This window comes from Rana temporaria, chromosome 1 (assembly GCF_905171775.1).
Source record: "Rana temporaria chromosome 1, aRanTem1.1, whole genome shotgun sequence".
In the NCBI taxonomy this organism is placed as follows: domain Eukaryota; kingdom Metazoa; phylum Chordata; class Amphibia; order Anura; family Ranidae; genus Rana; species Rana temporaria.
The window spans coordinates 670,661,969-670,674,648 of record NC_053489.1 but is presented as its reverse complement, the minus strand read 5'-3'; the positions used below and the strand labels follow the sequence as shown (position 1 = coordinate 670,674,648).

Here is a 12,680-nt window from a genome sequence, read left to right as displayed (position 1 = left end):
GCGAGATGGATCTACATTTCTGGACTTTTTCCTTTTTTAATAAAGGACTTGTCCCAAACTGGCTCTGTTTTGTTTGTTTTTTCATTTTTGACACTTTTTTGGGTGAAATTGTAGGGGTACAATGTACCCTGTTACCAATTCACATGGGGGGTTGGGATCTGGGGGTTCCAGATTCCGATAAGCCCCCTGCCAGCAGACCCCCACACCCACCAGGCAAGGGTTGTGGGGATGAGGCCCTTGTCCCCATCAACATGGGGACATGGTGCTTTGGGGTCCAGAACCCAAAGCATCTTCCCCCCGTTGAGGGCATGTGGTCTGGTACAGTTCAGGAGGGGGGCGCTCTCTTTTCCTCCCTCTTTTCCTGCGGCCTGCCAGGTTGCATGCTCGGATAAGGGTCTGGTATGGATTTTTGAGGGGACTCTTACAGCATTTTTTTTATTTTGGCACAGGGTTTCCCTTAAAATCCACACCAGACCTGAAGGTTCTGGTATGGATTTCGAGGGGGACCCCTACGCCATTTAAAAAAAATGGTGAAGGGTCCCCGTTAATATCCATACCAGACCTGAAGGCCTGGTATGGAATTTGGGGGGACCCCCACGCATTTTTTTTTTTTAATTTTTGTTCAGGGTTCCCCTTAATATTCATACCAGACCCAAAGGGCCTGGTAATGGACTGGGGGGAACCCATGCCGTTTGTTTCAATGAATTGTATCTGTAATGCCGGGACCCAACAATTCATTAAAGCCGCGATCAGTTTTAAATTCCTTTTTTCCCTTTAGAAATATAATTTTGCTACAGGGACTGTTCTAAACACGGAAACATTTTCACTTTACAGGCATACTATAGACACCCCAAGGTATTTAAAGGAATATTTCACTTTTATTGCTTTCACTTTAGGCATTATTAAAATCACTGCTCCCGAAAAATCTGCCTTTTTTAAAATGTTGTTTTGCATTGATACATGTCCCCTGGGGCAGGACCCGGGTCCCCAAACACTTTTTATGACGATACCATGCATATAAGCCTTTAAAATTAGCACTTTTGATTTTATATGTTCGTGTCCCATAGACTTTTACAGTGTTCGTGAGTTCGAACAAATTTTTTGCCTGTTCGCAAGTTCTGGTGCGAACCGAACCGGGGGGTTGTTCAGCTCATCTTTAATTACAGCACCCAGCATCACTGAATGGCTGGTTTTCTTGAATGTGCGCACGGGGAACATTATGTTTGGACTTATACTCTCCAGGTCTCATGTAATACTGACATCCCCTGTAGTTGGGCCCCTTATAAAACATCTAGTAGCCACCATGGACATGGCAAGAATGAATGTCGAGGTAGCGGAATCTCTCATTGATATGAGGCCAATCCTCATTGAATTGCATCATACAATTTTAGTAAATCTCCTCCAGTATGTACAGTATATAGAGTAAGCAACCAACTTATTCTGTATGAAATAAATCAAAAGGTGATTTTATGATGGAGTTGGACATCCAGTGTACAGTATATTCTCATGTAGATGATTGTGTCTCTGACTAAGAGTGGCTTTTGACTGGTTGCACTTTACTCATCGAAAATCTACATCACATTAATTAAAGACAAACAGAAAAAAATTCTTTATCAAGTTTATTGTCAAGAAGAAAACTTAAAATGTTTAAAAGGAATGATGGAGACGTCTGAAGGACCCAATTCTGGGGATTGTGGCTCCCCAGTCGCTGTATCTCCTGTACTCTCCAGGTCTCAGGTAATACTGACGTCCTCTGTAGTTGGGCTCCTCATAGAACATCCAGTAGCCATCTTGGACTTGGACCGAGTGGATGTCATTGTAGCGGAATCTCTCATTGACATGAGGGCAATCCTCAGTGAACTCCATCATCTGACCTCTGAACTCTTCTCTCTCGTAGATCCTGATTCTGAAGGAACCTTGGTGCTGTTAAAATAAGTTACACCACAATAAAACATAAAGCAATGTTAGAAAAGGCAACTGGTCACATTACTGCTATCATTTACAAAAAAAATTCACCCAAAGATTTTTTTCAGGTTTGAATAGAGTGAAATATTAATGAGTTGAGGTCAATAGAACTTTCTTTCGACCTTATATAGTATATTTTTAACCACTTCCGGACCGCCCACCGTCGTTATACGTCACTACTTTAAAGTGAAATACTGTTGTTATGGCAGCAGCTTGCTGCCATAACCCCGGTATCCTCTTAAGGAGTGGGCGGTCATCTTCAAGATATAATACCCCCAGGCAAATTCCCCCCAGGCCAGTTCTCCCTTGATTTGAATGGGCACTTGACATCAGTATCATATAAGCTGCCCACAGAAAAAGGTTACTTGGCCATGCTTAATACAACTGTGCTCCATCGATTTTGGCAATTTTTTTAAACAAAATTAAAATCATTGGCTGAGTTGAGGATTTTTGTTTAGCCCTATAGAGCAGAGTAATAGGAGAGAGGAGAAGAACTACTCCATTGGGTCAGTGTATACTGGCAGGACAAGAAAAGCTTAAAATAGTTTTTTTTAGCTGTACAATCAATGGCCACCTATGATTATAGGAGTAGTTCACCTCATAAAAATTACACTGATAGACAGCTTTGGCCCTTAATCAGAGTACACAATGTGTAATTACCTGGGGGCTCAGACGGCAAGACTTAATGGAGTCATTGTAGCCCATCCATTGCTGGAAGTCAGGATACTCTCCTCTATGGAGGAAGTACTGGTGTCCTCTGTAGTTGGGGAGCTCATACAGGATCCAGTTCCCACTATCCACACGGATGGAGTTGCAGCGTCTGAAGTATGAGGACAGGTCGGGACATTCAGCGCTACATTCGTAAGAGCGACCCTGGAAGTTCTTGTCCTCGTAGAAGATGATCTGTCGAATAATAAAACAAGATCATGTCAATTCAGGATCAATAGAAAGGTTAAGTTTTAAAATGATATGAAACAGCGTGGACAATATTTTTAAAACAGCCATTCTCAACCAGGGCTCGTTGGAATCCTAGGGTTCCTCCAGAGGTTGCTGGGAATTCCCTGAGCTGTGGCTAATTGACCTCCAATCTGATGGTGCCTTCATAGATCCAGGTCCATCACCATTTGGCGGAGCCAGTAGCATGGCACCAATGATCTTTAAATTTGTCTGTAAGAGTGGTATTCTAACCACCACTGTAAGGGAGGCATTCTTCCCACCGATCAGCAAGGTAAGGGGCATTTTTTCCTAAAGACCCCCATTGGACTAATCCTAGCAGGGGTTTCCCTGAGGTATGAAAATTATTTCAATGGTTCCTCTGGGGTAAAAGGTTTGAGAAAGACTGTTTTAATTGAAACGCTACACCTAATATATCACATACTTCTGTCATTGACCTCAACCTCATTGAACATCTTTGGGATGAATTGGAATACCAATTGTAAGCCAAGCGTTCTTGACCTGCATCAGTACCTGATCTTATAAATACTCTTTTGGTTAAATGGGCCCATATCTACAAAAATACTCCAAAATATCGTAGAAAGCCTACCCAAAAGAGCTGGCGTGTTTTAGGTGTGAAGGGGAAGCAATTTCATATTAATGGCCAAGATTTCGGGATTTCCAACAAGCTCATCTAGGTATAATGGTCCGGTATTCACAAATGTTTGGCCATATAATGTAAAATGATAGACTTAGCTATGCCAGATAATGTCCGTCTGATGAGCTGCCTACAAAATAGACCTCAGTATTTACACAATTTTAAGAATAGAACTTAAACAGAGTTATGCAGCTACTAACAACCAATATCCACAGGCTGAACCATTGGCTAAATATTCATTTTATATTTCAATACTTTCAAGCCCTTCTTACCTTTCCCATTGTGCTTGTCTTGTCAATGTGCTCCTGTTGGTCTCCACTGGTAGATGGCTGGTGGGAAATGGCCTTCATATACCCTACAACATTTCTCATATGTTTAGGCTTTGACCAATCAGAATGAAGAGCTATTGCACACTATTGAGAATTGTTCAGTGTTTCTGTGAGACCATTGTTTGTATCTTTCCCCTTGCATCAGCACCCAAATGCTTTACCTAGACTGCCTACGCAAAGCCTTTGCTGCAGCAACCAGTCACCTGAATGGGTTGGAATCTGTGTATATGTGTGTTTTATGTAAGATGTTATGTGATTATAGAGTTTTGGATTCATAGCATCATTTACATTTTTTTGCAAATGACGCCAAATTATTTCCCTATAGGATGTTTCTGACTTACAATCCGATCTGGATGCTCTTATTGGGCAACTATGTGGCAAATGAAGTTTAATGTTTATAAAATGTAAAATTAAGTATTTGGGGACTAAAACATGCACACGTCATACACTATATTAGCAAAAGTATTGGGACAGCGACCTTTACACGCACATGAACTTTAATTATTATTATTATTATACACAATTTATATAGCGCCAACAGTTTACACAGCGCTTTACAATGTATGGGGGGACAGCACAATTACAGTACAGTTCAATACAAAAGGTACAGGAGGGCCCGGCTCATAGCGCTTACATTCTAAAGGGAGGGGGTGGTGGCACAAAAGGTAATAGCTGCAGAGAATGATTTGATGGGGGTGGCTCGGGAACAGTTAGTTGGGTGTGGGATAGGTTTCCCTGAATAAATGAGTTTTCAGGGATCTCATAAAGGTGGACAGGGTAGGGGCTGATCAGACATACTGGGGCAGGGAGTTCCAGAGGATGGGAGAGGCTCTGGAGAAGTCCTGAAGGCGAGCATGGGAGGAGGTACCAAGGGAGCTAGAGAGCAGGAGGTCCTGGGAGCAGCGGAGGGGACAATCCGGGCGATATCTGCAGATAAGGATGGTGAGGTAGCTGGGGGCGATGTTGTGAATGGCCTTGTATGTTGTGGTTAGCATTTTGAATTTTATACGGTGGGGTAGGGGAAGCCAATGAAGGGATTGGCAGAGAGGAGCAGCAGTCACGGATCGGTTAGTGAGGTGTATTAGTCTAGCAGCAGCATTTATAATAGACTGAAGGGGATAGCCTGCGTATGGGTACGCCATTAAGGAGAGAGTTGCAGTAGTCAAAGTGGGAAATAATCAAGGAGTGAATAAGTTGCTTTGTGGTGTCATTAGTCAGGAAGGGTCGAATTCTGGAGATATTGCAGAGGTTAAGGTGGCAGGATTTAGCCAGTGATTGGATATGGAGGCTGAAGGAGAGGTATGATTTAAGGATTACCCCCAGGACATGTGTGGAGGGACCAATGGTTGTGTTGTTTATATTAATTTTGTCATGGGGGGGACTGTGAAGGAGGAAATATAACAAGCTCAGTTTTAGAAACCAATATGTCATTCAGTAGGTTTGGGATCCGTGAGGAGGTCGAGCGTTTAGGAGTGGAGAGATAGATCTGGGTGTCGTCGGCATAGAGGTGGTATTGGAAGCCGTGGGAGGTTATCAACTGGCCCAGGGAAGAGGTATAGAGTGAAAATAGGAGATACCCAAGGACAAAGACTTGGGGTTCCCCAACAGAAAGAGGAAGAGGAGCGGAGGAGATGGAGTTGTAAGGGACACCGAAAGTGTGCTGAGATAAGGAGGAGAACCAGGATAAAGCAGAATCACGGAGGCCAAGGGAGTGTAATTTTCTGAGGAGGCGCAGGTGGTCAACTGTGTCAAAGGCAGCAGAGAGGTCTAAAAGTATGAGTATGGAGTAATAGACACTGGTTTTAGCAGTTAGTAGGTCATTGGTGAGTTTTAGTAGGGCAGTTTCAGTAGAATGTTGTGGGTGAAAGCCAGACTGTAGGGGGTCGAGAAGGTTGTTGTCCATGAGGTAGCGACTCATTCGGTCATGGACAAAGCGGTTGATGAGCTTAGAGGCAAACAGGAGCAGGAAGATGGGTCTTAAGTTATTCAAACAGGTGAGGGTTTTTTAAGTGTATGTTTGAGCTTTGAAGGATAGGTGCCGGAGGAGAGGGAGAGTTCGAAGATGTGGGTTAGGGAGTTGAGGATAGAGCGGGAAGGTGGTCACAGTAATTGACAGGGTTCAGGGGACAGGCAGTGAGCTGGGCCATGGAGAGGATCCTAATGGCATCCCAGTCTTAGTCCGTATTGGTCAATATTGAGTTGGCCCACCCTGAGAAGGCTGTCCACGAGGTTTAGGAGGGTGTCTATGGGAATGTTTGACCATTCTTCCAGAAGAGCATTAGTGAGGTCAGGCACTAATGTTGGATGAGAAGGCCTGGCCCACAATCTCTGCTCTAATTCATCCCAAAGGTGTTCTATTGGTTTAAGATTAGGACATTTATGAACCTTGCTTTGTGAACTGGTCCAAATCATTTGGTGGAGGTGGGATTATGGTGTGGGGTTGTTTTTCAGGGTCGGGCTTGGCCCCTTAGTTTCAGTGAAGGAATTCAGTGTACCAAGACCTTTTGCACCATTTCATGCTCCCAACTTTGTGGGAACAGTTTGGGGACGGCTCCTTCCAACATGACTGCACACCAGTGCACGAAGCAAGGTCCATAAAGACATGGGTGAGCGAGTTTGGGGTGGACAGCCTTCCCAGATAAGTTGAAGCTGTTATAGCTGCAAAAGGTGGGCCAACTCAATATTGAACCCTATGGACTAAGACAAGAATGCCATTAAAGTTCATGTGCTTGTAAAGGCAGGTGTCCCAATACTTTTGGTAATATAGTGTACGTAATAACAGTTTCCAATGCAACCAAGATACAATGGTTGTACTGAAACTAAGGCAAAAGTGGGTATGACTTTTTTATTAACTTATAACTAGGGATGAGCCGAAACACCCCCCGTTCGGTTTGCACCAGAACCTGAAGACCAAGAGTTTGTGTGAACTTTAGAACCCCGTTAAAGTCTATGGGTCTCGAATATTTGAAGTCTAAAGTGCTAATTTTAAAGGCTAATATGCAAGTTATTGTCCTAAAAAGTGTTTGGGGACCTGGGTCCTGCCCCAGGGGACATGTATCAATGCAAAAAAAAAGTTTTAAAAACACGTTTTTTTGGGAGCAGTGAATTTAATAATGTGTAAAGTGAAACAATAAAAGTGAAATATTCCTTTAAATTTCATACCTAGGGGGGTGTATAGTATGCTTGTGAAATAGCGCATGTTTCCCGAACTTAGAACTGTCCCTTAACAAAGTGTAATTTCTGAAGGAAAAAAAGTAATTTAAAATGATTTGCAGCTGTAATGAATTGTCGGCTCCCGGAAATTCAGAGAAAAGTCATTCATAAAAATAAAAAAGCGTGGGGGTCCCCCCACATTCAATTACCAGGCCCTTCAGGTTGGGTATGGATATTAAGGGGAACCCTGCATCAAATAAAAAAAAATTACGTGGGGTTCCCCCCAAATATCCATTCCAGACCATTCACAGTGTGTGTGTGTGTGTGTGTTTTTTTTACAATTCTTTACACTTCCTTAGTGAAATGGTAGAGGTATAATGTACCCCATTACCAATTCAAATGGGGGCAAGATCTGGGGTCCCCCTTTAAAGGGGTTTCCAGATTCCGATTAGCCCCCCCCCACAGACCCCCACAACCACCAAGGGTTGTGGAGATGAGGCCCTTCTCCCCATCAACATGGGGACATGGTGCTTTGAGGGGTCACAGACCCCCAAAGCATCCTCCCAATGTTGAGGCATGTGGCCTGGTACGGTTCAGGTAGGGGGTGCTCTCTCGCCCCCCCCCCACTTTTCCTGCAGCCTGCCAGGTTGCGTGCTCAGATAAGGGGTCTGGTGTGGATTTTTGGGGGAAATCCACGCCATTCTTTTTTAAATTTGGGGTAGAGTTCCCCTTAAAATCGACACCAGACCTGAAGGGCCTGGAATGGATATCTGGGGGGAACCCCATGTCATTTTCTTTAAAATTTTTGATGTGGGGTTCCCCTTAATATCCATACCAGACCTGAAGGGCCTGTTAATTGAATTTGGGGGGACCCCCACGCTTTTTTTTTATGAATGACTTTTCTCTGAATTGCCGGGAGCCGACAGTTCATTATAGCCGCGAGTGATTTTAAATTACTTTTTTTCCTTCAGAAATTACATTTTGTGCAGGGACAGTTCTATGCACGGGAAACAAGCGCTACTTTACAGGCATACTATACACCCCCCTAGGTACGAAATTTAAAGGAATATTTCACATTTATTGTTTCACTTTAAGCATTATTAAATTCACTGCTCCTGAAAAAATGGACGTTTTTAAAACTTTTTTTGCATTGATACATGTCCCCGGGTCCCCAAACACTTTTTAGGGCAATCATTTTCATATTAGCCTTTAAAATTAGAACTTTAGATTTCTCCCATAGACTTTTACAGGGTGTTCCGCGGCTTTTCGAATTTGCCGCGAACATCCCAAATTGTTCGCTGTTCGCCGAACAGGCAACGTTCGAGTCGAACTCGAAGCGCATCCCTACTTATAACAGCCATCTAAATTGCTTTTACCATAGGTCATTCAAATTTCACACGTTGGAAGAGTAACTCTTCCTTTTTTAGCAGTGGTCTCCAAACTGCGGCCCAGGGGCCGGAGGGAGCCCTTTGCTTATTTTTATCTGGCCCTTTGGCCCTTATCTGGCCCTTTGGGCATTATTCCCATCACTCTCAGCAACAGTGGGGCATTCTTTCTGCTTTTAATTTATTATAGTAAATGTGTGTACGGATGATTGTGTCTTTGGCTGAAAATCACATCTCACATCACTTGAATAGATTTTATTATGCAACAATGTTATAATACAAAAACAAAACATATACACTTCAAGTTATTTTTTTTTTAAATCAAGTTTATTCTAGAAAAATATTTTTTTTTTTTTTTGTAATTTTGGTGGAAATTATGAAGATGTCTGAAGGACCCAATTCTGGGGCTTGTGGCTCCCCAGTCAGTTACATAGTTACATAGTTACATAGTTAGTCAGGTTGAAAAAAGACACAAGTCCATCCAGTTCAACCACAAAAAATAAAAAAACAAAAATAAAAAACACAGTAAAATCCTATACACCCAACTCCATTCCCACAGTTGATCCAGAGGAAGGCAAAAAACCCCAGCAGAGCATGATCCAATTTGCTACAGCAGGGGAAAAAATTCCTTCCTGATCCCCCGAGAGGCAATCGGATTTACCCTGGATCAACTTTACCTACAAATCTTAATACTCAAGTTATATTCTGTACATTTAGGAAAGAATCCAGGCCTTTCTTAAAGCAATCTACTGAGCTGGCCAGAACCACCTCTGGAGGGAGTCTGTTCCACATTTTCACAGCTCTTACTGTGAAGAAACCTTTCCGTATTTGTAGGTGAAATCTCTTTTCCTCTAGACGTAAAGAGTGCCCCCTTGTCCTCAGTGTTGACCGTAAAGTGAATAACTCAACACCAAGTTCACTGTATGGACCTCTTATATATTTGTACATGTTGATCATATCCCCCCTTATTCTCCTCTTCTCAAGAGTGAATAAATTCAGTTCCTCTAATCTTTCCTCATAGCTGAGCTCCTCCATGCCTCTTATCAGTTTGGTTGCCCTTCTCTGCACTTTCTCCAGTTCTCCGATGTCCTTTTTGAGAACTGGTGCCCAAAACTGAACTGCATATTCCAGATGAGGTCTTACTAATGATTTGTACAGGGGCAAAATTATATCTCTGTCTCTGGAGTCCATACCTCTCTTAATACAAGAAAGGACTTTGCTCGCTTTGGAAACCGCAGCTTGGCATTGCATGCCATTATTGAGCTTATGATCAACTAAAACCCCCAGATCCTTCTCCACTACAGATCCCCCCAGTTGTACTCCCCCTAGTATGTATGATGCATGCATATTCTTAGCCCCCAAGTGCATAACTTTACATTTATCTACATTAAACCTCATCTGCCACTTAGTCGCCCAATTAGACAGAGCATTGAGGTCGGCTTGTAAATTGGAGACATCCTGCAAGGACGTTATTCCACTGCATAGCTTGGTGTCATCTGCAAAGACAGAAATGTTACTTTTGATCTCAGACCCAATATCATTTATAAATATATTGAAAAGTAAGGGTCCCAGCACTGAACCTTGGGGTACACCACTGATAACATTGGACCATTCAGAGTAAGAATCATTAACCACGACTCTCTGAATTCTGTCTTTCAGCCAATTTTCTATCCATTTACAAACTGATATATCCAATCCTGTAGACCTTACCTTACACATGAGCCGTGTGTGCGGAACTGTATCGAACGCTTTTGCAAAATCCAAATATATCACGTCCACAGCCACGCCTCTGTCCAGGGTTTTACTTACCTCTTCATAAAAGGAAATCAGGTTTGTCTGACAACTTCTGTCTTTCATGAATCCATGTTGTCTGCTGCTTAAATAGTTTTTTTCCTGCAAGAACTCATCCATGTGGTCTTTTATTAAACGTTCCAGTATCTTCCCAACTATAGAAGTTAGACTAACAGGTCTATAGTTACTTGGTAAAGACTTTGTTCCCTTTTTAAATATGGGCACCACATTGGCCCTGCGCCAATCCAGTGGTACTATTCCTGTCTTTAATGAGTCCCTAAATATTAGATACAGTGGCTTTGAAATGACAGAGCTCAACTCACCTAGGATCCGTGGATGGATGCCATCAGGTCCAGGTGCTTTATCCACCTTTATTCTGTCTAAATATTTCTGGACCATATCACTTTTGAGCCATTGTGGATTTGAGGCTGTGTCACTCCCACCCCCATTTTGGACATGAGCTCCCCCATGCTCCATTGTATACACAGAGCTGAAGAAAACATTTAATAAATTTGCCTTCTCTTTGTCCCCAGTCACCCACTCTAGAATATTTTGTAAGGGGCCTACATGCTCAGACTTCACCTTTTTACTATTAATATATTTAAAGAATTTTTTGGGGTTTGTCCTACTATCTTTTGCAATCTGTCGTTCGTTTTGAATTTTTGCTTCCTTGATTTCCTTTTTGCATATCCTGTTATATTCTTTGTAACATTTAAACAACACTAGTGTTTTTACATTTTTATATTTTTTAAAAGCTGCTTTCTTTTTGTTTATAGCTTTTTTAACTTTGACCGTGAGCCACATAGGTTTTATTTTTAGCCTTTTAAACTTATTGCCCATGGGAACATACTTTGCAGTGAGGTTCCACACAGTCTTTTTGAAGAATTCCCATTTCTGTTCTGTGTTCAGCTGTGCCAATAGTCCCTCCCAGTCCAAGTCCTGGAGAGCAGCCCTCATCCTTGGAAAATTTGCTCTCTTAAAATTTAGTGTTTTAATATTTCCTGTATGTATTTCTTGCTTATAGTTAATATTAAATGAAATCATGTTATGATCACTGCTACCCAGGTGTTCCTTTATCTGAACATTAGTAATAAGCTCTGCATGGTTTGAGATTATCAGGTCCAACAGGGCATCATTCCTAGTTGGGGCCTCAATAAACTGCACCATAAAATTGTCCTGCAATAGGTTTTTAAATTTTTGTCCTTTAACTGTCCCAGAAGTGCCATTAATCCAGTCAATTTCTGGGTAGTTAAAATCCCCCATTATTATCACCGTCCCAGACCTTGCAGCCCTTTCCATCTGTGCAAGGAGCTGAGTCTCCACCTCCTCATTAACATTGGGTGGTTTATAACAAACTCCAATGATTAATTTTGAACTACGCACATCTGTATGCAGTTCCACCCATAATGCTTCAGCCTCATCACACTCTCCATCAACCAGGTTCTCTTTCACGCTTGCTTTGAGGTCACTTCTCACATAGAGACAGACCCCTCCACCTTTCCTTTTTACCCTGTCTTTCCGAAAGAGAGCATAGCCAGGAATATTAATAGCCCAGTCATGTGAGGATTGAAGCCAAGTTTCAGCAATACCGATTACATCATAGCTCTCCTCATGCACCAGAGCTTCCAGCTCACCTGTTTTGCTTGGCAGACTTCTGGCATTGGTGAACAAACACTTAAATGTATTGTTACATTTTTTTTCTCTGGTGTTTTTCATATAATTTATAGTAGTACAAATGGCACTATTATTTCCAATCGCTGTTTGCAACATGGGAACTTTCTTGTCACCTGCCATAACCCTTCCCCCATCTATCCCCATTCCACTCTCCATTAATGTCTGACCACTAACTGACCTATCTGCTCGATGTAATTCTAATTCACCCTCCCCCCTCAATCCTAGTTTAAATACTCCTCCAGCATTCCCATAAACCTCTCCCCCAGCACAGCAGACCCCCTTCCATTCAAGTGCAAACCGTCTTTAGCATATAGGTTGCACCCCAATGAAAAGTCAGCCCAGTGCTCTAGAAACCCAAATCCCTCCTTCCTACACCAGGTCTTTAGCCATGCATTCAGCTCTCTAATCTCCCCCTGCCTTTCCTGTGTTGCGCATGGCACAGGCAATATTTCAGAGAATATCACCTTGGAGGTCCTTCCCTTCATCTTGCAGCCTAGTTCTTTAAATTGATTCTTAAGGAGCCTCCACCTTCCATGTATACTGTCATTGGTTCCAACGTGGACCAAGACAGCTGGGTCATGCCCAGCCCCTCCCAGTAATTTATCCACCCGGTCCACCACATGCCGAACCCTGGCACCAGGGAGACAGCAAACCATTCGGTTGAAGCGATCCTGGCGACAAATTATTCTATCAGTCCTTCTGATTATAGAATCCCCTATTACCACCAACTGTCTAGGCCTACCTGCACTCCCCTCCCCACCTCTACTAGATGGGTTGCTCTCCCGGCTGTTA

At 42.7% G+C, this 12,680-nt stretch overlaps 1 protein-coding gene across 1 annotated transcript; it reads right to left on the bottom strand.

Annotated features, from left to right (window-relative positions):
* Positions 1-1,607: 1,607 nt before the first annotated feature.
* Positions 1,608-3,921, bottom strand: LOC120924621 (gamma-crystallin-3-like). The gene is made up of 3 exons (XM_040335616.1): positions 3,829-3,921; positions 2,626-2,868; positions 1,608-1,923 (listed from the first exon to the last, which is right to left on the bottom strand). The coding sequence occupies exons 1-3, from the start codon at positions 3,904-3,906 to the stop codon at positions 1,648-1,650; spliced, it is 597 nt and encodes a 198-aa protein (XP_040191550.1). The 5' UTR covers positions 3,907-3,921; the 3' UTR covers positions 1,608-1,647.
* Positions 3,922-12,680: the final 8,759 nt, after the last annotated feature.

What these genes read in the sequence shown, in the direction of transcription:
- LOC120924621 (XM_040335616.1), bottom strand. Translation starts at nt 3,906, where the DNA reads ATGAAGGCCATTTCCCACCAGCCATCTACCAGTGGAGACCAACAGGAG. An exon ending in AGACAAGCACAATGGGAAAG is followed by an intron (nt 2,869 to 3,828) that starts GTAAGAAGGGCT and finishes ATTATTCGACAG; the next exon opens with ATCATCTTCTACGAGGACAA. An exon ending in CTTGCCGTCTGAGCCCCCAG is followed by an intron (nt 1,924 to 2,625) that starts GTAATTACACAT and finishes TTATTTTAACAG; the next exon opens with CACCAAGGTTCCTTCAGAAT.